The 27,783-nt window shown below is 40.0% G+C and overlaps 1 protein-coding gene across 1 annotated transcript; it reads right to left on the reverse strand.

The window, feature by feature from the left end:
• Positions 1-11,116: 11,116 nt before the first annotated feature.
• On the reverse strand, positions 11,117-17,425 carry LOC129971286 (uncharacterized). The gene is made up of 6 exons (XM_056084905.1): positions 17,251-17,425; positions 17,039-17,125; positions 14,889-14,924; positions 14,516-14,551; positions 11,945-11,987; positions 11,117-11,120 (listed from the first exon to the last, which is right to left on the reverse strand). Exons 1-6 carry the CDS (start codon positions 17,423-17,425, stop codon positions 11,117-11,119), a joined length of 381 nt encoding a protein of 126 aa, XP_055940880.1.
• Positions 17,426-27,783: the final 10,358 nt, after the last annotated feature.

Here is a 27,783-nt window from a genome sequence, read left to right on the forward strand (position 1 = left end):
AAACACGACCACCTCTTCCAATCTATATCTACCATCTGAAATATAGGAAAAAACATTCTTAAATAAAGTAATCAACAAGGAGAGAGATGTCGACCCATGCCGAGCGCGCAGTGCCAGTTCCCGAGCACGGACACCTCGTTCGATCTATGCATCGACATCTCTCACCAGAAACATACATAAAATAGAATCTTAAAGGAATCAAAAAGGGGAGAGATGCCGACCCATGCCGAGCGCGCAGTGCCAGTTCCCGATCACGAACACCTCGTTCGATCTATGCATCGACATCCCTCACCAGAAACATACATAAAATACAGTTAAAAAAAGAAACAAGAAAAATTGTCGCATGTATTCCCAGCGACAGTAACATTTTAAAAAAAACGACCACCTCTTCCAATCTATATCTACCATCTGAATTATACAAAAAAAAAAAATTTAAATAAAGGAATCAACAAGGGGCGAGATGTCGACCCATGCCGAGCGCGCAGTGACAGTTCCCGAGTTCGGACACCTCATTCGATCTATGCATCGACATCTCTCACCAGAAACATACATAATATACAGTTAAAAAAAGAAACAAGAAAAACTGTCGCATGTATTCCCAGCGACAGTACCATTTACCAAACACGACCAACTCTTCCAATCTATATCTACCATCTGAAATATACGAAAAAACATTTTTAAATAAAGGAATCAACAATGGGAGAGATGCCGACCCATGCCGAACGCGCAGTGCCAGTTCCCGAGCACGGACACCTCGTTCGATCTATTCATTGACATCTCTCACCTGAAACATACATAAAATAGAATTAAAAAAAGAATCAACAAAAATTGTCGCATGTATTCCCAGCGACAGTAACATTTAAAAAAAACGACCACCTCTTCCAATCTATATCTACCATCTGAATTATACAAAAAAAAAAAAAAAAAAAAAAATTAAATAAAGGAATCAACAAAGGGGGAGATGTCGACCCATGCCGAGCGCGCAGTGACAGTTCCCGAGTACGGACACCTCGTTCGATCTATGCATCGACATCTCTCACCAGAAACATACATAATATACAGTTAAAAAAAGAAACAAGAAAAACTGTCGCATGTATTCCCAGCGACAGTACCATTTACCAAACACCACCACCTCTTCCAATCTATATCTACCATCTGAAATATACGAAAAAACATTTTTAAATAAAGGAATCAACAATGGGAGAGATGTCGACCCATGCCGAGCGCGCAGTGCCAGTTCCCGAGCACGGACACCTCGTTCGATCTATGCATCGACATCTCTAACCAGAAACATAAATAAAATAGAATTAAAAAAAGAATCAACAAAAATTGTCGCATGTATTCCCAGCGACAGTACCATTTACCAAACACAACCACCTCTTCCAATCTATATCTACCATCTGAAATATACGAAAAAACATTTTTAAATAAAGGAATCAACAATGGGAGAGATGCCGACCCATGCCGAACGCGCAGTGCCAGTTCCCGAGCACGGACACCTCGTTCGATCTATGCATCGACATCTCTCACCAGAAACATACATAAAATACAATCTTAAATAAAGGAATCAACAAGGGGAGAGATGTTGACCCAAGCCGAACGCGCAGTGCCAGTTCCCGAATACGGACACCTCGTTCGATCTATGAATCGACATCTCTCACCAGAAACATACATAAAATACAGTTAAAAAAAGAAACAAGAAAAATTGTCGCATGTATTCCCAGCGACAGTAACATTTAAAAAAAAACGACCACATCTTCCAATCTATATATACCATCTGAAATATACGAAAAAACATTCTTAAATAAAGGAATCAACAAGGAGAGAGATGTCGACCCATGCCGAGCGCGGAGTGCCAGTTCCCGAGCACGGACACCTCGTTCGATCTATGCATCGACATATCTCACCAGAAACATACATAAAATATAATCTTAAATAAAGGAATCAACAAGGGGAGAGATGCCGACCCATGCCGAACGCGCAGTGCCAGTTCCCGAATACGGACACCTCGTTCGATCTATGCATCGACATCCCTCACCAGAAACATACATAAAATACAGTTAAAAAAAGAAACAAGAAAAATTGTCGCATGTATTCCCAGCGACAGTAACATTTAAAAAAAAACGAACACCTCTTCCAATCTATATCTACCATCTGAATTATACAAAAAAAAAAAAATTTAAATAAAGGAATCAAGAAGGGGCGAGATGTCGACCCATGCCGAGCGCGCAGTGACAGTTCCCGAGTACGGACACCTCGTTCGATCTATGCATCGACATTTCTCACCAGAAACATACATAATATACAGTTAAAAAAAGAAACAAGAAAAACTGTCGCATGTATTCCCAGCGACAGTACCATTTACCAAACACGACCACCTCTTCCAATCTATATCTACCATCTGAAATATACGAAAAAACATTTTTAAATAAAGGAATCAACAAGGGGCGAGATGTCGACCCATGCCGAGCGCGCAGTGACAGTTCCCGAGTACGGACACCTCGTTCGATCTATGCATCGACATCTCTCACCAGATACATACATAATATACAGTTAAAAAAAGAAACAAGAAAAACTGTCGCATGTATTCCCAGCGACAGTACCATGTACCAAACACGACCACCTCTTCCAATCTATATCTACCATCTGAAACATACAAAAAATACAATCTTAAATAAAGGAATCAACAAGGGGAGAGATGTTGACCCATGCCGAGCGCGCAGTGCCAGTTCCCGAGCACGGACACCCCGTTCGGTCTATGAATCGACATCTCTCACCAGAAACATACATAAAATACAGTTAAAAAAAGAAACAAGAAAAATTGTCGCATGTATTCCCAGCGACAGTAACATTTAAAAAAAAAACGACCACCTCTTCCAATCTATATATACCATCTGAAATATACGAAAAAACATTCTTAAATAAAGGAATCAACAAGGAGAGAGATGTCGACCCATGCCGAGCGCGGAGTGCCAGTTCCCGAGCACGGACACCTCGTTCGATCTATGCATCGACATATCTCACCAGAAACATACATAAAATACAATCTTAAATAAAGGAATCAACAAGGGGAGAGATGCCGACCCATGCCGAACGCGCAGTGCCAGTTCCCGAATACGGACACCTCGTTCGATCTATGCATCGACATCCCTCACCAGAAACATACATAAAATACAGTTAAAAAAAGAAACAAGAAAAATTGTCGCATGTATTCCCAGCGACAGTACCATTTAAAAAAAAACGACCACCTCTTCCAATCTATATCTACCATCTGAATTATACAAAAAAACATTTTTAAATAAAGGAATCAACAAGGGGCGAGATGTCGACCCATGCCGAGCGCGCAGTGACAGTTCCCGAGTACGGACACCTCGTTCGATCTATGCATCGACATCTCTCACCAGAAACTTACATAATATATAGTTAAAAAAAGAAACAAGAAAAACTGTCGCATGTATTCCCAGCGACAGTACCATTTACCAAACACGACCACCTCTTCCAATCTATATCTACCATCTGAAATATACGAAAAAACATTTTTAAATAAAGGAATCAACAAGGGGCGAGATGTCGACCCATGCCGAGCGCGCAGTGACAGTTCCCGAGTACGGACACCTCGTTCGATCTATGCATCGACATCTCTCACCAGAAACATACATAATATACAGTTAAAAAAAGAAACAAGAAAAACTGTCGCATGTATTCCCAGCAACAGTACCATTTACCAAACACGACCACCTGTTCCAATCTATATCTACCATCTGAAATATACGAAAAAACATTCTTAAATAAAGGAATCAACAAGCAGAGAGATGTCGACCCATGCCGAGCGCGCAGTGTCAGTTCCCGAGCACAGGACACCTCGTTCGATCTATGCATCGACATCTCTTAACAGAAAATACATCAAATACAATCTTAAATAAAGGAATCAACAAGGGGAGAGATGCCGACCCATGCCGAACGCGCAGTGCCAGTTCCCGAGCACGGACACCTCGTTCGATCTATGCATCGACATCTTTAACCAGAAACATACATAAAATATAGTTAAAAAAAGAAAACAAAGCCGGTCGCATGTATTCCCAGCGACAGTACCATTTACCAAACACGACCACCTCTTCCAATCTATATCTACTATCTGAAATATACGAAAAAACATTTTTAAATAAAAGAATAAATTAGGGAAGAGATGTCGACCCATGCCGAGCGCGCAGTGACAGTTCCCGAGTACGGACACCTTGTTCGATCTATGCATCGACATCTCTCACCAGAAACATACATAAAATACAGTTAAAAAAAGAAACAAGAAAAATTGTCGCATGTATTCCCAGCGACAGTACCATTTAAAAAAAAACGACCACCTCTTCCAATCTATATCTACCATCTGAATTATACAAAAAAACATTTTTAAATAAAGGAATCAACAAGGGGCGAGATGTCGACCCATGCCGAGCGCGCAGTGACAGTTCCCGAGTACGGACACCTCGTTCGATCTATGCATCGACATCTCTCACCAGAAACTTACATAATATATAGTTAAAAAAAGAAACAAGAAAAACTGTCGCATGTATTCCCAGCGACAGTACCATTTACCAAACACGACCACCTCTTCCAATCTATATCTACCATCTGAAATATACGAAAAAACATTTTTAAATAAAGGAATCAACAATGGGAGAGATGTCGACCCATGCCGAGCGCGCAGTGCCAGTTCCCGAGCACGGACACCTCGTTCGATCTATGCATCGACATCTCTAACCAGAAACATAAATAAAATATAGTTAAAAAAAGAAACAACAAAACCGGTCGCATGTATTCCCAGCGACAGTACCATTTACCAAACACGACCACCTCTTCCAATCTATATCTACCATCTGAAATATACAAAAAAACATTTTTAAATAAAGGAATCAACAAGGGGAGAGATGTTGACCCATGCTGAACGCGCAGTGCCAGTTCCCGAATACGGACACCTCGTTCGATCTATGCATCGACATCCCTCACCAGAAACATACATAAAATATAGTTGAAAAAAGAAACAACAAAACCGGTCGCATGTATTCCCAGTGACAGTACCATTTACCAAACACGACCAACTCTTCCAATCTATATCTACCATCTGAAATATACGAAAAAACATTTTTAAATAAAGGAATCAACGAGGGGAGAGATGTCGACCCATGCCGAGCGTGCAGTGCCAGTTCCCGAGCACGGACACCTCGTTCGGTCTATGCATAGACATTTCTCACCAGAAACATACAAAAAATACAATCTTAAATAAAGGAATGAACAAGGAGAGAGATGTTGACCCGTGCCGAGCGCGCAGTGCCAGTTCCCGAGCACGGACACCTCGTTCGGTCTATGAATCGACATCTCTCACCAGAAACATACATAAAATACAGTTAAAAAAAGAAACAAGAAAAATTGTCGCATGTATTCCCAGCGACAGTAACATTTTAAAAAAAACGACCACCTCTTCCAATCTATATATACCATCTGAAATATACGAAAAAACATTTTTAAATAAAGAAATCAATTAGGAGAGAGATGCCGACCCATGCCGAGCGCGCAGTGCCAGTTCCCGAGCACGGACACCTCGTTCTATCTATGCATCGACATCTCTCACCAGAAACATACATAAAATACAATCTTAAATAAAGGAATCAAAAAGGGGAGAGATGCCGACCCATGCCGAGCGCGCAGTGCCAGTTCCCGATCACGAACACCTCGTTCGATCTATGCATCGACATCTCTCACCAGAAACATACATAATATACAGTGAAAAAAAGAAACAAGAAAAACTGTCGCATGTATTCCCAGCGACAGTACCATTTACCAAACACGACCACCTCTTCCAATCTATATCTACCATCTGAAATATACGAAAAAACATTCTTAAATAAAGTAATCAACAAGGAGAGAGATGTCGACCCATGCCGAGCGCGCAGTGCCAGTTCCCGAGCACGGACACCTCGTTCGATCTATGCATCGACATCTCTAACCAGAAACATAAATAAAATATAGTTAAAAAAAGAAACAACAAAACCGGTCGCATGTATTCCCAGCGACAGTACCATTTACCAAACACGACCAACTCTTCCAATCTATATCTACCATCTGAAATATACGAAAAAACATTTTTAAATAAAGGAATCAACAATGGGAGAGATGCCGACCCATGCCGAACGCGCAGTGCCAGTTCCCGAGCACGGACACCTCGTTCGATCTATGCATCGACATCTCTCACCAGAAACATACATAAAATACAATCTTAAATAAAGGAATAAACAAGGGGAGTGATGTTGACCCATGCCGAACGCGCAGTGCCAGTTCCCGAATACGGACACCTCGTTCGATCTATGAATCGACATCTCTCACCAGAAACATACATAAAATACAGTTAAAAAAAGAAACAAGAAAAATTGTCGCATGTATTCCCAGCGACAGTAACATTTAAAAAAAAACGACCACCTCTTCCAATCTATATATACCATCTGAAATATACGAAAAAACATTCTTAAATAAAGGAATCAACAAGGAGAGAGATGTCGACCCATGCCGAGCGCGGAGTGCCAGTTCCCGAGCACCGACACCTCGTTCGATCTATGCATCGACATATCTCACCAGAAACATACATAAAATATAATCTTAAATAAAGGAATCAACAAGGGGAGAGATGCCGACCCATGCCGAACGCGCAGTGCCAGTTCCCGAATACGGACACCTCGTTCGATCTATGCATCGACATCCCTCACCAGAAACATACATAAAATACAGTTAAAAAAAGAAACAAGAAAAATTGTCGCATGTATTCCCAGCGACAGTAACATTTAAAAAAAAACGAACACCTCTTCCAATCTATATCTACCATCTGAATTATACAAAAAAAAAAAATTTAAATAAAGGAATCAAGAAGGGGCGAGATGTCGACCCATGCCGAGCGCGCAAAGACAGTTCCCGAGTACGGACACCTCGTTCGATCTATGCATCGACATTTCTCACCAGAAACATACATAATATACAGTTAAAAAAAGAAACAAGAAAAACTGTCGCATGTATTCCCAGCGACAGTACCATTTACCAAACACGACCACCTCTTCCAATCTATATCTACCATCTGAAACATACAAAAAATACAATCTTAAATAAAGGAATCAACAAGGGGAGAGATGTTGACCCATGCCGAGCGCGCAGTGCCAGTTCCCGAGCACGGACACCCCGTTCGGTCTATGAATCGACATCTCTCACCAGAAACATACATAAAATACAGTTAAAAAAAGAAACAAGAAAAATTGTCGCATGTATTCCCAGCAACAGTAACATTTAAAAAAAAAACGACCACCTCTTCCAATCTATATATACCATCTGAAATATACGAAAAAACATTCTTAAATAAAGGAATCAACAAGGGGAGAGATGCCGACCCATGCCGAACGCGCAGTGCCAGTTCCCGAATACGGACACCTCGTTCGATCTATGCATCGACATCCCTCACCAGAAACATACATAAAATACAGTTAAAAAAAGAAACAAGAAAAATTGTCGCATGTATTCCCAGCGACAGTAACATTTAAAAAAAAACGACCACCTCTTCCAATCTATATCTACCATCTGAATTATACAAAAAAAACATTTTTAAATAAAGGAATCAACAAGGGGCGAGATGTCGACCCATGCCGAGCGCGCAGTGACAGTTCCCGAGTTGGACACCTCGTTCGATCTATGCATCGACATCTCTCACCTGAAACATACATAAAATACAATTAAAAAAAGAATCAACAAAAATTGTCGCATGTATTCCCAGCGACAGTACCATTTACCAAACACGACCACCTCTTCCAATCTATATCTACCATTTGAAATATACGAAAAAACATTTTTAAATAAAGGAATCAACAAGGGGAGAGATGTCGACCCATGCCGAGCGCGCATTGCCAGTTCCCGAGCACGGACACCTCGTTCGATCTATGCATCGACATCTCTTAGCAGAAAATACATAAAATACAATCTTAAAAAAAGGAATCAACAAGGGGAGAGATTCCGACCCATGCCGAGCGCGCAGTGCCAGTTCCCGAGCACGGACACCTCGTTCGGTCTATGCATAGACATCCCTCACCAGAAACATACATAAAATACAGTTAAAAAAAGAAACAAGAAAAATTGTCGCATGTATTCCCAGCGACAGTAACATTTAAAAAAAAACGACCACCTCTTCCAATCTATATCTACCATCTGAATTATACAAAAAAACATTTTTAAATAAACGAATCAACAAGGGGCGAGATGTCGACCCATGCCGAGCGCGGAGTGCCAGTTCCCGAGCACGGACACCTCGTTCGATCTATGCATCGACATCTCTCACAAGAAACTTACATAAAATATAATCTTAAATAAAGGAATCAACAAGGGGTGAGATGCCGACATATGCCGAACGCGCAGTGCCAGTTCCCGAGCACGGACACCTCGTTCGATCTATGCATCGACATCTGTCACAAGAAACCTACATAAAATATAATCTTAAATAAAGGAATCAACAAGGGAAGAGATGCCGACCCATGCCGAACGCGCAGTGCCAGTTCCCGAATACGGACACCTCGTTCGATCTATGCATCGACATCCCTCACCAGAAACATACATAAAATACAGTTAAAAAAAGAAACAAGAAAAATTGTCGCATGTATTCCCAGCGACAGTAACATTTAAAAAAAAACGACCACCTCTTCCAATCTATATCTACCATCTGAATTATACAAAAAAACATTTTTAAATAAACGAATCAACAAGGGGCGAGATGTCGACCCATGCCGAGCGCGCAGTGCCAGTTCCCGAATACGGACACCTCGTTCGATCTATGCATCGACATCCCTCACCAGAAACATACATAATATACAGTTAAAAAAAGAAACAAGAAAAACTGTCGCATGTATTCCCAGCGACAGTACCATTTACCAAACACGACCACCTCTTCCAATCTATATCTACCATCTGAAATATACGAAAAAACATTCTTAAATAAAGGAATCAACAAGGAGAGAGATGTCGACCCATGCCGAGCGCGCAGTGCCAGTTCCCGAGCACGGACACCTCGTTCGATCTATGCATCGACATCTCTTAGCAGAAAATACATAAAATACAATCTTAAAAAAAGGAATCAACAAGGGGAGAGATTCCGACCCATGCCGAGCGCGCAGTGCCAGTTCCCGAGCACGGACACCTCGTTCGGTCTATGCATAGACATTTCTCACCAGAAACATACAAAAAATACAATCTTAAATAAAGGAATCAACAAGGGGAGAGATGCCGACCCATGCCGAGCGCACAGTGCCAGTTCCCGATCACGAACACCTCGTTCGATCTATGCATCGACATCTCTCACCAGAAACATACATAAAATACAGTTAAAAAAAGAAACAAGAAAAATTGTCGCATGTATTCCCAGCGACAGTAACATTTAAAAAAAAACGACCACCTCTTCCAATCTATATATACCATCTGAAATATACGAAAAAACCTTTTTAAATAAAGAAATCAATTAGGAGAGAGATGTCGACCCATGCCGAGCGCGCAGTGCCAGTTCCCGAGCACAGACACCTCGTTCGATCTATGCATCGACATCTCTCACCAGAAACATACATAAAATACAATCTTAAATAAAGGAATCAAAAAGGGGAGAGATGCCGACCCATGCCGAGCGCGCAGTGCCAGTTCCCGATCACGAACACCTCGTTCGATCTATGCATCGACATCTCTCACCAGAAACATACATAAAATACAGTGAAAAAAAGAAACAAGAAAAACTGTCGCATGTATTCCCAGCGACAGTACCATTTACCAAACACGACCACCTCTTCCAATCTATATCTACCTTCTGAAATATACGAAAAAACATTTTTAAATAAAAGAATAAATTAGGGAAGAGATGTCGACCCATGCCGAGCGCGCAGTGCCAGTTCAAGAGCACGGACACCTCGTTCGATCTATGCATCGACATCTCTCACAAGAAACCTACATAAAATATAATCTTAAATAAAGGAATCAACAAGGGGAGAGATGCCGACCCATGCCGAACGCGCAGTGCCAGTTCCCGAATACGGACACCTCGTTCGATCTATGCATCGACATCCCTCACCAGAAACATACATAAAATACAGTTAAAAAAAGAAACAAGAAAAATTGTCGCATGTATTCCGAGCGACAGTAACATTTAAAAAAAACGACCACCTCTTCCAATCTATATCTACCATCTGAATTATACAAAAAAACATTTTTAAATAAAGGAATCAACAAGGGGCGAGATGTCGACCCATGCCGAGCGCGCAGTGCCAGTTCCCGAGCACGGACACCTCGTTCGATCTATGCATCGACATCTCTTAGCAGAAAATACATAAAATACAATCTTAAATAAAGGAATCAACAAGGGGAGAGATGCCGACCCATGCCGAACGCGCAGTGCCAGTTCCCGAGCACGGACACCTCGTTCGATCTATGCATCGACATCTCTAACCAGAAACATACATAAAATATAGTTAAAAGAAGAAAACAAAGCCGGTCGCATGTATTCCCAGCGACAGTACCATTTACCAAACACGACCACCTCTTCCAATCTATATCTACTATCTGAAATATACGAAAAAACATTTTTAAATAAAAGAATAAATTAGGGAAGAGATGTCGACCCATGCCGAGCGCGCAATGCCAGTTCAAGAGCACGGACACCTCGTTCGATCTATGCATCGAAATCTCTCAGAAGAAACCTACATAAATTATAATCTTAAATAAAGGAATCAACAAGGGGAGAGATGCCGACCCATGCCGAACGCGCAGTGCCAGTTCCCGAATACGGACACCTCGTTCGATCTATGCATCGACATCTCTCACCAGAAACATACATAATATACAGTTAAAAAAAGAAACAAGAAAAACTGTCGCATGTATTCCCAGCGACAGTACCATTTACCAAACACGACCAACTCTTCCAATCTATACCTACCATCTGAAATATACGAAAAAACATTTTTAAATAAAGGAATCAACAATGGGAGAGATGCCGACCCATGCCGAACGCGCAGTGCCAGTTCCCGAGCACGGACACCTCGTTCGATCTATTCATTGACATCTCTCACCTGAAACATACATAAAATACAATTAAAAAAAGAATCAACAAAAATTGTCGCATGTATTCCCAGCGACAGTACCATTTACCAAACACGACCACCTCTTCCAATCTATATCTACCATCTGAAGTATACAAAAAAACATTTTTAAATAAAGGAATCAACAAGGGGCGAGATGTCGACCCATGCCGAGCGCGCAGTGACAGTTCCCGAGTACGGACACCTCGCTCGATCTATGCATCGACATCTCTCACCAGAAACCTACAAAAAATACAATCTTCAATAAAGGAATCAACAAGGGGAGAGATGCCGACCCATGCCGAACGCGCAGTGCCAGTTTCCGAGCACGGACACCTCGTTCGATCTATGCATCGACATCTCTCACCAGAAACATACATAAAATACAGTCTTAAATAAGGGAATCAACAAGGGGAGAGATGCCTACCCAAGCCGAGCGCGCAGTGCTAGTTCCCGATCACGGACACCTCGTTCGATCTATGCATCGACATCTCTAACCAGAAACATACATATAATATAGTTAAAAAAAGAAACAACAAAACCGGTCGCATGTATTCCCAGCGACAGTACCATTTACCAAACACGACCACCTCTTCCAATCTATATCTACCATCTGAAATATACGAAAAAACATTTTTAAATAAAAGAATCAACAATGGGAGAGATGTCGACCCATGCCGAGAGCGCAGTGCCAGTTCCCGAGTACGGACACCTCGTTCGATCTATGCATCGACATCTCTCACCAGAAACATACATAATATACAGTTAAAAAAAGTAACAAGAAAAACTGTCGCATGTATTCCCAGGGACAGTACCATTTACCAAACACCACCACCTCTTCCAATCCATATCTACCATCTGAAATATACGAAAAAACATTTTTAAATAAAAGAATAAATTAGGGGAGAGATGTCGACTAATGCCGAGCGCGCAGTGCCAGTTCCCGAGCACGGACACCTCGTTCGATCTATGGATCGACATCTCTAACCAGAAACATACATAAAATATAATCTTAAATAAAGGAATCAACAAGGGGAGAGATGCCGACCCATGCCGAACGCGCAGTGCCATTTCCCGAGCACGGACACCTCGTTCGGTCTATGCATCGACATTTCTCACCAGAAACATACAAAAAATACAATCTTAAATAAAGGAAACAACAAGGGGAGAGATGTTGACCCATGCCGAGCGCGCAGTGCCAGTTCCCGAGCACGGACACCTCGTTCGATCTATGCATCGACATCTCTAACCAGAAACATACATAAAATATAGTTAAAAAATGAAACAACAAAACCGGTCGCATGTATTCCCAGCGATAGTACCATTTACCAAACACGACCAACTCTTCCAATCTATATCTACCATCTGAAATATACGAAAAAACATTTTTAAATAAAGGAATCAACAATGGGAGAGATGTCGACCCATGCCGAGCGCGCAGTGAGAGTTCCCGAGCACGGACACCTCGTTCGATCTATGCATCGACATCTCTCACAAGAAACCTACATAAAATATAATCTTAAATAAAGGAATCAACAAGGGGAGAGATGCCGACCCATGCCAAACGCGCAGTGCTAGTTCCCGAGCACGGACACCTCGTTCGATCTATTCATCGACATCTCTCACCTGAAACATACATAAAATACAGTTAAAAAAAGAATCAACAAAAACTGCCGCATGTATTCCCAGCGACAGTACCATTTAAAAACACGACCACCTCTTCCAATCTATATCTACCATCTGAAATATACGAAAAAACATTTTTAAATAAAGGAATCAATAATTGGAGAGATGTCGACCCATGCCAAACGCGCAGTGCCAGTTCCCGAGCACGGACACCTCGTTCGATCTATGCATCGACATCTCTAACCAGAAACATACATAAAATATAGTTAAAAAAAGAAACAACAAAACCGGTCGCATGTATTCCCAGCGACAGTACCATTTACCAAACACGACCACCTCTTCCAATCTATATCTACCATCTTAAATATACGAAAAAACATTTTTAAATAAAAGAATAAATTAGGGGAGAGATGTCGACTCATGCCGAGCGCGCAGTGCCAGTTCCCGAGCACGGACACCTCGTTCGATCTATGCATCGACATCTCTCACCAGAAACATACATAAAATACAGTCTTAAATAAGGGAATCAACAAGGGGAGAGATGCCTACCCAAGCCGAGCGCGCAGTGCTAGTTCCCGATCACGGACACCTCGTTCGATCTATGCATCGACATCTCTCAAAAGAAACATACATAAAATACAGTTAAAAAAAGTAACAAGAAAAACTTTCGCATGTATTCCCAGCGAAAGTACTATTTACTAAACACGACCACCTCTTCCAATCTATATCTACCATCTGAAATATACGAAAAAACATTTTGAAATAAAGGAATCAACAAGGGGCGAGATGTCGACCCATGCCGAGCGCGCAGTGCCAGTTCTCGAGCACGGACACCTCGTTCGATCTATGCATCGACATCTCTTACCAGAAACATACATAAAATACAATCTTAAATAAAGGAATCAACAAGGGGAGAGATGCCGAACCATGCCGAGCGCGCAGTGCCAGTTCCCGAGTACGGACACCTCGTTCGATCTATGCGTCGACATCTCTCACCAGAAACATACATAAAATACAGATAAAAAAGAAACAAGAAAAACTGTCGCATGTATTCCCAGCGACAGTACCATTTACCAAACACGACCACCTCTTCCAATCTATATTTACCATCTGAAATATACGAAAAAACATTTTTAAATAAAAAAATAAATTAGGGGAGAGATGTCGACCCATGCCGAGCGCGCAGTGCCAGTTCCCGAGTACGGACACCTCGTTCGATCTATGCATCGGCATCTCTCAGGGGAAACATACATAAAATACCTCGTTCGATCTACGCATCGACATCTCTCAGCAGAAAATTCATAAAATAAATCTTAAATAAAAGAATCAACAAGGGGAGAGATTCCGACCCATGCCGAACGCGCAGTGCCAATTTCCGAGCACGGACACCTCGTTCGATCTATAAATCGGCATCTCTCAGCAGAAAATTCATAAAATACAATCTTAAATAAAGGAATCAACAAGGGGAGAGATGCCGACCCATGCCGAGCGCGCAGTGCCAGTTCCCGAGCACAGACACCTCGTTCGATCTACGCATCGACATCTCTCACGGGAAACATACATAAAATACAATCTTAAATAAAGGAATAAAGAAGGGGAGAGATGCCGACCCATGCCGAGCGCGCAGTGCCAGTTCCCGATCCCGGACACCTCGTTCGATCTATGCATCGACATCTCTCACCAGAAACATAGATAAAATATAGTTAAAAAAAGAAACAAGAAAAACTGTCGCATGTATTCCCAGCGACAGTACCATTTACCAAACACGACCATCTGTTCCAATCCATATCTACCATCTGAAATATACGAAAAAACATTTTTAAATAAAGAAATCAATTAGGGGAGAGATGTCGACCCATGCCGAGCGTGCAGTGCCAGTTCCCGAGCACGGACACCTCGTTCGATCTATGCATCGGCATCTCTCAGGGGAAACATACATAAAATACAATCTTAAATAAAGGAATCAACAAGGCGAGAGATGCCGACACATGCCGAGCGCACAGCGCCAGTTCCCGAGCACGGACACCTCGTTCGATCTATGCATCGACATCTCTCACCAGAAACATACATAAAATACAGTTAAAAAAAACAAGAAGAACTGTCGCATGTATTCTCAGCGACAGTACCATTTACCAAACACGACCATCTGTTCCAATCCATATCTACCATCTGAAATATACGAAAAAACATTTTTAAATAAAAGAATCAATTAGGGGAGAGATGTCGACCCATGCCGAGTGCCAGTTCCCGAGCACGGACACCTCGTTCGATCTATGCATCGACATCTCTCACTAGAAACATACATAAAATACAATCTTAAATAAAGGAAGAAAGAAGGGGAGAGATGCCGACCCATGCCGAGAGCGCAGTGCCAGTTCGCGATCACGGACACCTCGTTCGATCTATGCATCGACATCTCTCAACAGAAACATACATAAAATACAATCTTAAATAAAGGAATCAACAAGGGGAGAGATGCCGACCCATGCCGAACGCGCAGTGCCAGTTCCCGAGCACGGACACCTCGTTCGATCTATGCATCGACATGTCTCAACAGAAACATACATAAATTACAGTTAAAAAAAAGAAACAAGAAAAACTGTCGCATGTATTCCCAGCGACAGTATCATTTACCAAACACGACCACCTCTTCCAATCTATATCTACCATCTGAAATATACGAAAAAACTTTTTTTAATAAAGGAATCAACAAGGGGAGAGATGTCGACCCTTGCCGAACGCGCAGTGCCATTTTCCGAGCACGGACACCTCGTTCGATCTATGCATCGACATCTCTGACCGGAAACATACATAAAATACAGTTAAAAAAAATAAGAAAAACTGTCGCATGTATTCCCAGCGACAGTACCATTTACCAAACACGACCACCTCTTCCAATCTATATCTACCATCTGAAATATACGAAAAAACCTTTTTTAATAAAGGAATCAACAAGGGGAGAGATGTCGACCCATGCCGGGAGCGCAGTGCCAGTTCCCGAGCACGGACACCTCGTTCGATCTATGAATCGACATCTCTCACCAGAAACATACAAAAAATACAATCTTAAATAAAGGAATCAACAAGGGGAGAGATGCCGAGTGTAAAGTCTCGATCCAATAACAGGTAGTGTTATGATCAAATTCTTTATTTACAGCTTTATTACATAAAAAAACTCTTTCTGGTCTAGGTTAAATGAATGATGCTATTTATAGCACGAAATTTAAACAATAATAGTTCCTCGAACAAATTTGGAGAAAACGCCTTCACAAGAACAGCTAACAGGCGGTTGGCGTCTCATGCTACTGCAGGGTTAGCTCTAGCAATCCACCGAATTTCCTTCGGGTTGATTTTTTCTCAGAAGTCCACTTCATACCAAGCTCCTCTCCTCTTCTTCCGAAAAATCTCCCCTTTTATCTTTCTCTCAGACTCCACCTTTCCTGTCCACTCCCTGTTACCCAATCACCGTTCAGAACAACCTGAATCGTCTCTGGTCGCCCGTGGGAAATGTCCATTGATGATCCACCCTCCACAATGAGAAAAATGAAGGACATCTGGAGTGTTTGACACTCTCGCCTTTCGAAGACACGATTTATTTCCCTGGGAAACGCACGTGTGGTTCCTTATCTGGATTAGCACTAATTGGCCAGACGACCGTACTTAAAAGGAGGGTCTTCCATTTGGCAATCTGGAGGCACTTAACATTGTGGGAGTTTCGTTGATGAAGAATGGCCCGGAATGTAAATTATCGAGTGTGGGAAAAAGGAATGTCACAGTGGTCACCCAGTGAAGAAGCTGAATCATTACAACTCTCCCCCCCCCCTTTGAAAGGGGACTTTTGTCCAGTCTTGGACGAAAGTCTCTACCGGGTCGTGGAACCAACTATCCCTTCTTAGAGGCAATTATATAATACAAATACATTTAAAAAACAATTTACATTAAAACACTATTTACACATTAAAATACCGCTTACACATTAAAATTTATCACTAGATTTTCCTTTTTTTAAAGGTCACAGCGGCTCAAACCATCAGCATTCTGGTGCTTACTTCCCGGTTTATGTGTGATAGTATAGTTGTATGGTTGTAAAGCCAATGACCATCTCATCAATCTAGGGTTGTTACCCGCATTGGTTTTTAGCCAAACTAACGGATTGTGGTCCGTGACAATAGTGAAGTTCTGGCCATCCAAGTAAAATTTAAGCTTCTTTATGGCGTATACTATACTAGCACACTCTTTTTCAATAGTGCTATATTTCTTTTCCGCGTCTGAAAATTTCTTACTTTGATATAAAATAGGATGTTCCTTGCCTTCGGAATCTAATTGAAACATTACAACTCCCATCCCTACATCCGACGCATCAGTTTGGACTATAAATTTTTTTGTATAGTCAGGGGCATGCAAAACGGTTTTTTTTTTGTCAAATTCATTTTTAATTCTTGGAATGCTTGTTCGCATTCGGGCGTCCATCTAATCTGCTCTTTCGTCATCCTACCTTTTAATGCGTTGGTTAAAGGTGCGGCTATGACAGCAAATGTTTCCACATAGTGTGCGTAATAACCCGCTAGCCCAAGGAAAGTTCGTATCTGAGTTTTTGTTTTGGGATTAGGAAAATCTATCACTGCTTTGATTTTTGCTTCGGCTGGTGTTCGAACGCCATCTCCTACCATATGTCCTAACTATTTCGTCCGGCTCTGTGCTAGCTGACATTTTGATGGTTTCACGGTTAGATTTGTCGCTCCTATTCTTTTAAGAACCTCGACAACATGTTTCAAGTGTTCTTCCCATGTTTCGGAATAAATCGCAATATCGTCTAAGTAAGGTACTGCATACTTCTCACAATTCCCTAATATCTCAGCCATCATCTTACTAAAAAAATATGGCGCATTCACCAATCCAAATGGCATTCTTAGAGGGAGATACGTCCCGAAATTAGTTACGAACGCTGCTAACCGACTTGCGTTCTTCGTCATTGGAATTTGCCAGTAGCCCTTCGCTAGATCTAGTACCGTAATAAATTTTGCGGCGAAGACTCTTTCTACTCGCTCTTCTAAATTTGGCAAGGGGAAGTACTCAGTTTTAATTACACTATTTAATTTGTGGTAATCAATTCAAAGTCTTGAGGCTTTTCCCGGTGCCTCTACTAACAGCATTGGTGATGTATAGTCTGATTGTCCCATTTCAATTATTTTCAGATCTAACATCTGCTTTATTTCCGATTTCAAAATTTCGTCTTGGCGTTGCGATGTGCGATATGGCTTCGACCGAACAGGCTGATTACTGATCAGTTCTATATCGTGCTCAACTAGATGTGTTTTTCCCGGCTTATTTGAAAAAGCTGTTTTATGTTTATGTAACAACTCTTTGAGTTCCCCAATCTGCTCCGTCGTTAACCTCTCTTCTAAGTTGCTACTTCGAGATATTTCCTCGAAATCGTACACGTTTACGTCTCCCGTCGGGTATGCGATCTCTAAATCATTTTCCGTCTCCACATTCACTTTTTCCTCGTGGAACACTAGATTCATCTCCGCCAATCTTTTATGACAAGGTTTCAACAGATTAACGTGAAAAATTTGGGGCTTGGCCTCCTTTCCTGTCATTTTCACTATATAGTTCGTTACCGACAATTGAGATTGAATTTCGCCAGGCCCTATCCACTGTACTGATAGTTTATTCGGCATAGATGCTGCGAGCACCAACACTTGATCACAGGATTTATATTGGCGATGGACAGCATTTTTGTCATACCATAATTTTCTCTTATCTCGCGTCTCCAACATCCTGGTTACTGCTATATCCTGACAACGTCTCATGCGGTTTATTAAGTCGTACATGTATTTGGCTACCGCCGTTTCGTTTTCTTTCGGTGCTACCCAGTGCTCGTATAACAGCACTTCTGGAGTCCTTAGGTTTTTTCCGTGAACCAACTCAGCGGGGCTAAATCCTGTGCTCTCGTGAGTAACCGTTCTCAAAGCTAACAGATTTGCTGGAAGATTTTTCTCCTAATCCTTTCCGGACTCTAAACATAGTACCTTTAGAAGTCGCTTAATGGTTTTGTGGAAACGCTCTACCGGGTTTGTCTGGGGATGCCGCACAGATGAATGAGTGACTTTTATTCCGAACATCAAAAAATTCTGTGGTTAAATAGCTAGTGAACGACGTACCCCAATCACACTGTATCTCACGGGGAAACCCCATTCTACTAAAAACGTTTAACATAGCATTTATCACTGTGATTGACGTAAGGTCTTCTATAGGGATTGCATCCGGATATTTTGAAGACATACACATCGCCGTTAACAAATATCGATTGTTTTTCTCACTAATGGGTAATGCTCCTACGCAATCAATATTTAATTTGCTAAAAATTTCCGATATAACGGGAACTAATTTGAGAGGGGCCTTTGTCTTCTCCCTCGGTTTACCTATTCGTTGACAAGGATCACACGAGCGAACGTAATTCTCGATATCCTTTACACAATTTGGCCAAAAATAATATTTTAGGGCCCTATCTTTAGTTTTAGTTACCCCCAGATGTGCCGACGTCGACTCATGGCACATCTCTAATATTGCCGGTCTGAATTTTTTCGGCACAATTAATTGAGATCTCGGGTTCCCTAAATGATCTTTTGTTACCCTAAAAAACAATCCCTTTTCCTTTTTAAATCCATCATGTCCTTTGTTAACGCGTTCCCTACATTCTTCCAAGGTTCCGCAGTCCATTTGAGCCTTTGAAAATTCTTCTTGAGTTATCTTGAACGGAGTGAATAAATCTTCAGCTCCTTCCCCTATCTCAATGGGTGGTAACGATTCTTCTCACAGTTGCATTTCAGGTTCTATCTCATTCTTCCCTCCTGTCCCGCTTTCTATTCTCCTTCCTTTTCCATTCCCTTTCGCGTTTTCCCCCTTCTTTTGTGAACGAGTAGTGACAGCATTCACAGTGGCAATACTGATACGTTTGTTAAGTAACTCTGCCGTTGCGTTACTAAGATGGTAAATTCCTTGATCGAGAGATGAATCGACAATAGCGGCCTTTGTGACGACCTCCCCGAACTCTGGGCTAGTGAGCTTTACACGTGCCAGAGGCAAACACCTCAAATCTAAGTCCAATGGTTGTTTGACCTAAATTACCTCACCGGTAAAATCTGCATTACTGACGTAATTTCGTGTAACGATATCTACGCTGGCGCCTGAATCCCGGAGAATTTTAATTTCCGATCCGTTAACGGATCCTTCACTTATATAGGGAGCAAATAATTCATTTTCGTGCGCGCTTCCTACGTGTTTATCTGCTCTGTCGGTTGATTCCTTTTTAATTGAGGGCAGTTTGGCCTTAAAAGCGTCTTAGACAGACATTCATAACATTGTAATTGTTTCCGCTGATCAAAATTGTCTCCCCTCCAATTCCTTTGTGGGGCTAAATTCCTCCACGATTTATTCTCATTGGGTTTAGCGTTTGCCATTCTTTCCGTAGCTTTATACTTCTCTTCTTTCTTAGGCGAAAACGGTCTGTTTCTCTCAACCATTTTTCTTTCGGGGAATTTTACAAAGTTGGATTTCGTCCTCACCGATTCGTAGTGGTCCAGTTTTTCGGCTAGAACAAAAGGATCCACGAACTCCGACCATACGTCTAGAAAATGGTCTCTTATCTGGCTCAGGACGCGTTTTTTTTATCTGGTCGGTGATTAGCAATTTCTTTAGCCCGGTAAAATCCGTTACACCCGATCCCGAAAGCCAACCATCTAAGAAATGTTCCAGATCAAAAATTAATTCCTTCCACAATGCGTTCGGTTTTTTCTGATGGCTCACGAAACGCTGCCTATATGTCTCAGTTCTTATCTTAAATCGTTCCAGCAAAACTTGTTTAATATGCTCGTAATCCTGAGCCTTGTCTTCCGGTTCTTTCGCTATGATGTGAGCCAAATCTAATGGCAATAATGACAGTAGTTGAGAGATCCATTCAGCCTCGTCAATCTCGGCGGTTTTTAATTGCCTCTCTAGTAACGTAAGATAAATTGACATATCAGTTTGGTTACTATCAAACTTAGGCATTAAATGCTTAATATCTCTTCGCGGTCTAGAATTTTCATTTCGGCTTGAATGTGAGCTATTCATTTCCAAGGAATTCGATATTCTTAAACGCTCCAACTCAAATTCCCGTTCGCTCTGCCTTTCAGCTTGTAATTCTGCCTCTACGCGCTCTTTCTCTGTTTTTCGTTCTTCCACTATAACTTCATATCTATCTTTTACGAAGTCTAAGTCAATATCTGGGAACTCTTTAATTTTCCTGATCAGATCTACTACTTTATTTGAGGGGGTCAGTCTCGATCCCTAATTCTTTCGTCAGGGAAATAAATCTATTTTTAACGCTCTGTTTAAGAAAGCAATTTCTTAATTTAATTCTACTTACAAACTGATTAGCTATCTTACTCTCAAAAAAATATTTTAAGCTACACAAAAATTCAACTGATTTTAACCACAAGGAACTCCTTTATGTATCAACAATACACATAAAACACAGTTGATTTATACAATACACAAAATAAATTCTATTAAATATTTCACCAGTTTTGAATAATTTACTGAAATCAGCAGATTTCTATTCAACTAATTACTGCAAAACTGTCACACAATTTTTCATCTAATACACATTCGATAAAAGTCAAAGTTATCATTCATCGAATGCATTTGGTTCAGCAACTGAAACCTGTGGTTACATTTAGCATTTACAAGTTAATTAGCATCTACAATTTAACATTACTTCTATATTATTAACAGAACTTGTACACCAAAATTTTAATCTTTACAATTAGTCCCAACTAATTAAAAATTTCTTTACTGAATTGCTTTAATAGCCAATTCTAAAATGCTACACTGAAATTTCAAATTTTACTTCAGTAATCGACAGTTACTTTTATAATAAATTTACTGCCTCTAGAGGAAGGAAAGTTAGGAAGCACTCACCGGTGTGCAGGAGACTCGGAACACTTCGTCGGTTGGTTGATACCAGGTTGGAGGTAGAGGGAATTCCAATCGAAGTTGAGTCCACTCGTCGAACTTGTAGCTCGAGAATTACTTTCTAACTTGGGTCAGTACGCTCTTGCAGCTTAGCGGTTCTTCCTCGCTTTGAGTTCCACTCGTCGATCTTGTAGTTGGCAATTACCACGCAACTTTTTAAAAGTAATTTTAACCTAGATATTGTAAATTTTCTCAGAGTAGAAATCTCTGAGCCTGAAACGCAAGTCCAGTTAGCTAATGATAGCTTACCGCGCAAAGTTCTATCAACACCGCTGCCACCAAATATTAAAACTGTAAAATCTCGATCCAATAACAGGTAGCGTCATGATCAAATTCTTTATTTACAGATTTATTACATAAAAAAACTCTTTCTCATCTAGGTTAAATGAATGACGCTATTTATAGCACGAAATTTAAACAAGAATAGTTCCTCGAACAAATTTGGAGAAAACGCCTTCACAAGAACAGCTAACAGGCGGTTGGCGTCTCATGCTACTGCAGGGTTAGCTCTAGCAGTCCACCGAATTTCCTTCGGGTTGATTTTTTCTCAGAAGTCCACTTCATACCAAGCTCCTCTCCTCTTCTTCTTCCGAAAAATCTCCCCTTTTATCTTTCTCTCAGACTCCACATTTCCTGTCCACTCCCTGTTACCCAATCACCGTTCAGAACAACCTGAATCGTCTCTGGTCGCCCGTGGGAAATGTCCATTGATGATCCACCCTCCACAATGGGAAAAATGAAGGACATCTGGAGTGTTTGACACTCTCGCCTTTCGAAGAAACGATTTATTTCCCTGGGAAACGCACGTGTGGTTCCTTATCTGGATTAGCACTAATTGGCCAGACGACCGTACTTAAAAGGAGGGTCTTCCATTTGGCAATCTGGAGGCACTTAACACTGTGGGAGTTTCGTTGATGAAGAATGGCCCGGAATGTAAATTATCGAGTGTGGGAAAAAGGAATGTCACAGTGGTCCCCCAGGGAAGAAACTGAATCATTACACGACCGATGCCGAGCGCGCAGTGCCAGTTCCCGAGCACGGACACCTCGTCCGATCTATGCATCGACATCTCTCACCAGAAACCTATATAAAATACAATCTTAAATAAAGGAATCAACAAGGGGAGAGATGCCGATCCATGCAAAGTGCGCAGTGCCAGTTCCCGAGCACGGACACCTCGTTCGATCTATGCATCGACATCTCTCACCAGAAACATACATAAAATACAGTTAAAAATGAAACAAGAAAAACTGTCGCATGTATTCCCAGCGACAGTACCATTTACCAAACACGACCACCTCTTCCAATCTATATCTACCATCTGAAATATACGAAAAAACATTTTTAAATAAAGGAATCAACAAGGGGAGAGATGTCGACCCATGCCGAGCGCGCAGTGCCAGTTCCCGAGCACGGACACCTCGTTCGATCTATGCATCAACATCTCTCACCAGAAAGATACATAAAATACAATTTTAAAGGAATCAACAAGGGGAGAGATGCCGACCCATGCCGAGCGCTCAGTACCAGTTCCCGAGCAAGGACACCTCGTTCGATCTATGCATCGACATCTCTCACCAGAAACATACATAAAATACAGTTAAAAAAAGAAACAAGAAAAACTGTCGCATGTATTCCCAGCGAAAGTACCATTTACCAAACACGACCACCTCTTCTAATCTTTATCTACCATCTGAAATATACGAAAAAACCTTTTTAAATAAAGGAATCAACAAGGGGAGAGATGTCGACCCATGCCGAGCGCGCAGTGCCAGTTCCCGAGCACGGACACCTCGTTCGATCTATGCATCGACATCTCTCACAAGAAACACACATAAAATACAATTAAAAAAAGAAACAAGGAACACTGTCGCATGTATGTAAATCAAATTGAGTTTTGGATATATATATATATATATATATAGTGTGTGTGTGTGTGTGTGCGTGTGCGTGTCCGTCCTATTTTCCAGAATTTCTTATATCTTTTCTGTCTTTTGTCTTCTGATTTTCTTCCGCATATCTTTTCCTCTGGGTTAGTCGAAACGGCTCTTCAAGAGAAGACATTGCCGTTCTGTTTAACCTCTTAATTACAACTAACAACAATCACAATGCGACTGGCTTACAGTTCTTGCGTTTGAAGTCTCGGGGAAATTCTCTTCCCCCACCTCAACATCACTCATTAATCCATTCCAATTCTTAAGTAAGTGATTCAACATTATTTTATTCCACCGTCAGCAATAGTGAGCAAACATTCATCTGAACTCCCGCAAAAATTTATCAAAATATGTCATCATAATGATCAGTGGCATCACATATGTCTCCAATTTATCTCAATATATCTTTATCATCAATGACATTAACTTCTCTGTAAATACTAATGTAAAAGGTTATAGAGAGAATAAGAAAAAAACTGGTGAAAAAGTTAAATAATAGGAAGTTAACGAACTGAAACCAACAAAACGTGTTCCGGAAAAAAATGTTTTTAAAAATTCTTTAAAGGCAAATATTGATGATTTTTAAATTTCATCCACCTGAAGATGAAATGTAAGCCAGTGTCGCTGATGACATCCCTCCTTTTCTGTCTTTTGCTTCAAGTGGTTTTTCTTTTTCTTTATTTTTACTTTCTGGTGTACGTGGTATAAAGTATAATAATCGTCAAGAAATTCGAAATTTAAGATTTTGACGAATCTCCACGTTTTACATCTTCCTGAGTTCAAAAAATGTCTTTACGGATAATATCTCACTGCCTGTGACAAAGAACTCAAAAATGATTTTAACTAGAGGATCGAAATTTGGTATGTGGTTTTTACTCCAAGTTTTCAGTAAAATCTTTTTAGATGAAGTCCGTCTGTTTATCTACACAAATATCAATTGACGCGATAACTACAAATCGAAGAGAGCTAGACGAAAACGGTATATATTTAGAGCCATACTATTCCCATACACTATAAAGCTTATATAAGCTTTTTAGTGTATACATCGATCAAATTTTCAGTCAAATCCAATTACGAATTGTCTATCTGTACTTATAGAAATATTTAAACGCGTTAATTCAAAAAATGCAGTGACTTCAGTATATCAAATTTGGTATGGGAATTCGAATAAAAGTGCAGTTTTATGTATTATTTTTGTTTACGTAGCTTTAAAAAACATTTCTAAGTTCTGGATATTATTAATGTGGACTTGTGGATATTATTAATGCAAGCCCGGGATTAAATGGCAAATAACTCGCCAAGTATCACAAGATAGATTCAGTATAAATGCACGCCAGAAGTTTATATTTCTTAACTATTTTAGGCCAATGTCATGTAAGACATTTATTATTTATGAGATAAAATTTTGGGGAAATCACTCCCGTTGGTTTCTCTTTGGTTCTCTTTAGTAATGGCTATATTTATTTCCTGTAACTGTAGAGGATTTACGAGCAAGTCTTGAAGTCAAGTCTATGAGTCGTCATTAATTTATCTCAGCCAACCTGTATTGCACGCCAACAGACGTATTTTAAAACAGATAAGAATATACGTAATAACCCACTTTTCAGCAGTCAATGCACCATATTAAAAATAGAGCTTCTGGTGCGCTGCAATTCCCACAGCGGCTATCTCCACTAATATAATATAAATAATAATAGATGCCTTTAATTCTGAATACTAACCATCACGTAGTAGCTATCTGCATTCAGATGCATTTCCAATCTCTACTTGTCTCCAACTAAACCATTAGCCAAACAGATTTTAATATTTTAATTTGCTAATTTCCTTTTTGTAATACTACTTTGGATGACTAACACTCATACTAATTTAAGTGCTAATTGTGATTCAAACATCCGTGAACAAAAAATCAAACAACTTCTTGTTGATCATAACTTTGGTTTTTAAATATGAACGAAAAAACATTTTTAACGCGAACTTATCATTCAGCTGATTTTGCAACTTGCTTCGCTAACCTTTTTTCTTTTCCTGTTATTGTTGTTTCTTATGGCACTTGCCACGGACAAGCCCGCTGTTTTTCTTTTCTAAATTTAACTGTTATCAATTACCTATATAATAAGGATAATCTTCATTGAATTCTAATAAAAAGTATACACAGTACCACTGAATCTTCCCACCCTTCTAAAATGATTTAAACTCAGAAAACTAACAAAAATTAATCTTTCTATCAAACATTAATTCTCTTATTATTAAATCTGGAACTATCGAAGAAGCATTAATTCATGTTAACATTATAATTTAAGCAACGAACAAATCTATTCCAAAGACATTTGGCATTCAGAGGAAGAAAAACAAGCCCTGTTGGGATATCGATTGACAAACGGCATTTAAAGACCAAAGGCCTGGGTTGCTTTTTGCAAAGTATTCTAGAACTAAAAAATTTATCAATTTTAAAAAGAACACAACAGAATTCAGAAAAAAACACGACGCAATTGAAGAACCCCTTGTCGAATATTTGTATCTAATATCTATAGAAAATCCAGCTAACTTCTGAGGGATAGAGCTAAGAAGTTTCTCACTATTATAGTTCCTAATTAAATAGATTAAGGAAACGCAGTATCGTCGTTAAAACATATTGCGAACTGCAGCGCCATATCTTCCACTCCTTGTAAAAGCCAAACTTTTCCTTCTAAAATTTTGAATTACAAAAAGACTGCAGAAAAACCAACGTTAAATTATAATCACCTGACTATATTGTCCTACAAATGCGATCTAACAATTCTAGAATTGAAATCATATTTATCTAATGTTCACAATTCTTCTCGCAGACAAAACCATACTAGTTATTTCATAAATTTCTAACAGTTAAATCTCAGAAAGCTTTATTATTTTTCTACAATCTCATCTGAAGAGAACATTTCTTTCTTAATATTTGGCAAAAAGCAATAATATAATAAAAGATTCATAAAACCTGCCATACTACCGCCCCTTTGCTCTGAACTGTATGTTTAATAGAAGACTCATTTATTACTTGGAGGGCAACAATTTTTTTATCTATCTCAAAGTGAATTTCGGAAAGATGGTAACACAATAGGTAATCTTTTGGTCCGTGAAAAAGACATCCGCTTTGCTATTTTAAAAACAAAGTACTTAGTTGAAAATATTTTTCGAACCGAAAAGACACACGACCGGACAGGAGATATGGGATTTCAAAACATTTGCAAGATCTTGAATTAAGAATGAGACATTCCTATTTTTATAAGGTACTTTTTTGAAATTTAGGCGTACCATCAAGTATTAGGAAATTTCAAGTCAAAGTAGAATCCGAACTTTCCATCCAAAATGAATGTGTTTCTAAAGACATCGTCTTAAGAGTAACACTTTTTATTTTAAAAATCAATAATATTTAAAAACAATTACCGCCTACTTACAGAGGTATTTATACGTTGACGACCTAGGGGTCGCTTAGGGAGGAAAATGAATTTTATACAGCAGTCAATAGTATCGCATAATGATGCAGTGCTACCGATGCATCTAAAATTGCGGGTATCCATTTTAGATGCCAATCTGCATTTTAACCTTGAAATGAAACTCAATCATGAAATCATTCTGTTTTTTAACGAAATTAATTTTTTCGGTGTAATCATCGACAAAAAGCTCAACTTTTTCCCTCATGTAAAACTACTATGGAAAAAAAATGTGATAAGTTTGAATATTTTATAAGTCTTATCGGCCACAACTTGGGGATAATAAGATTAAAATTTATAATGCTACAATGCTATCTTAACTGTATTATGATAGTCTAATGGATCTGCTAGAAAAAATGTTTTAAAAATGCGCACCAGGTTAGTCAAATAGCACTTCAAGTCTGTTTCGGAGATTTTAGAACATATTTTGAGAAAAGTCTTTGTGTATTTTATGAACCTCGCTTTGACGAAAGAATACAAATGCTATCATCGAATTATTGTACAATTCAGTCAAATGCGAATACATAACTATAAATTTCACTCTTATTTAGACTGCAATAAGCTAAGAAATCATCCATACCAGTGTTTCTTCTAAGACTTCAAACTTTCTTT

Source organism: Argiope bruennichi, chromosome 6, assembly GCF_947563725.1.
Source record: "Argiope bruennichi chromosome 6, qqArgBrue1.1, whole genome shotgun sequence".
Taxonomy (NCBI): domain Eukaryota; kingdom Metazoa; phylum Arthropoda; class Arachnida; order Araneae; family Araneidae; genus Argiope; species Argiope bruennichi.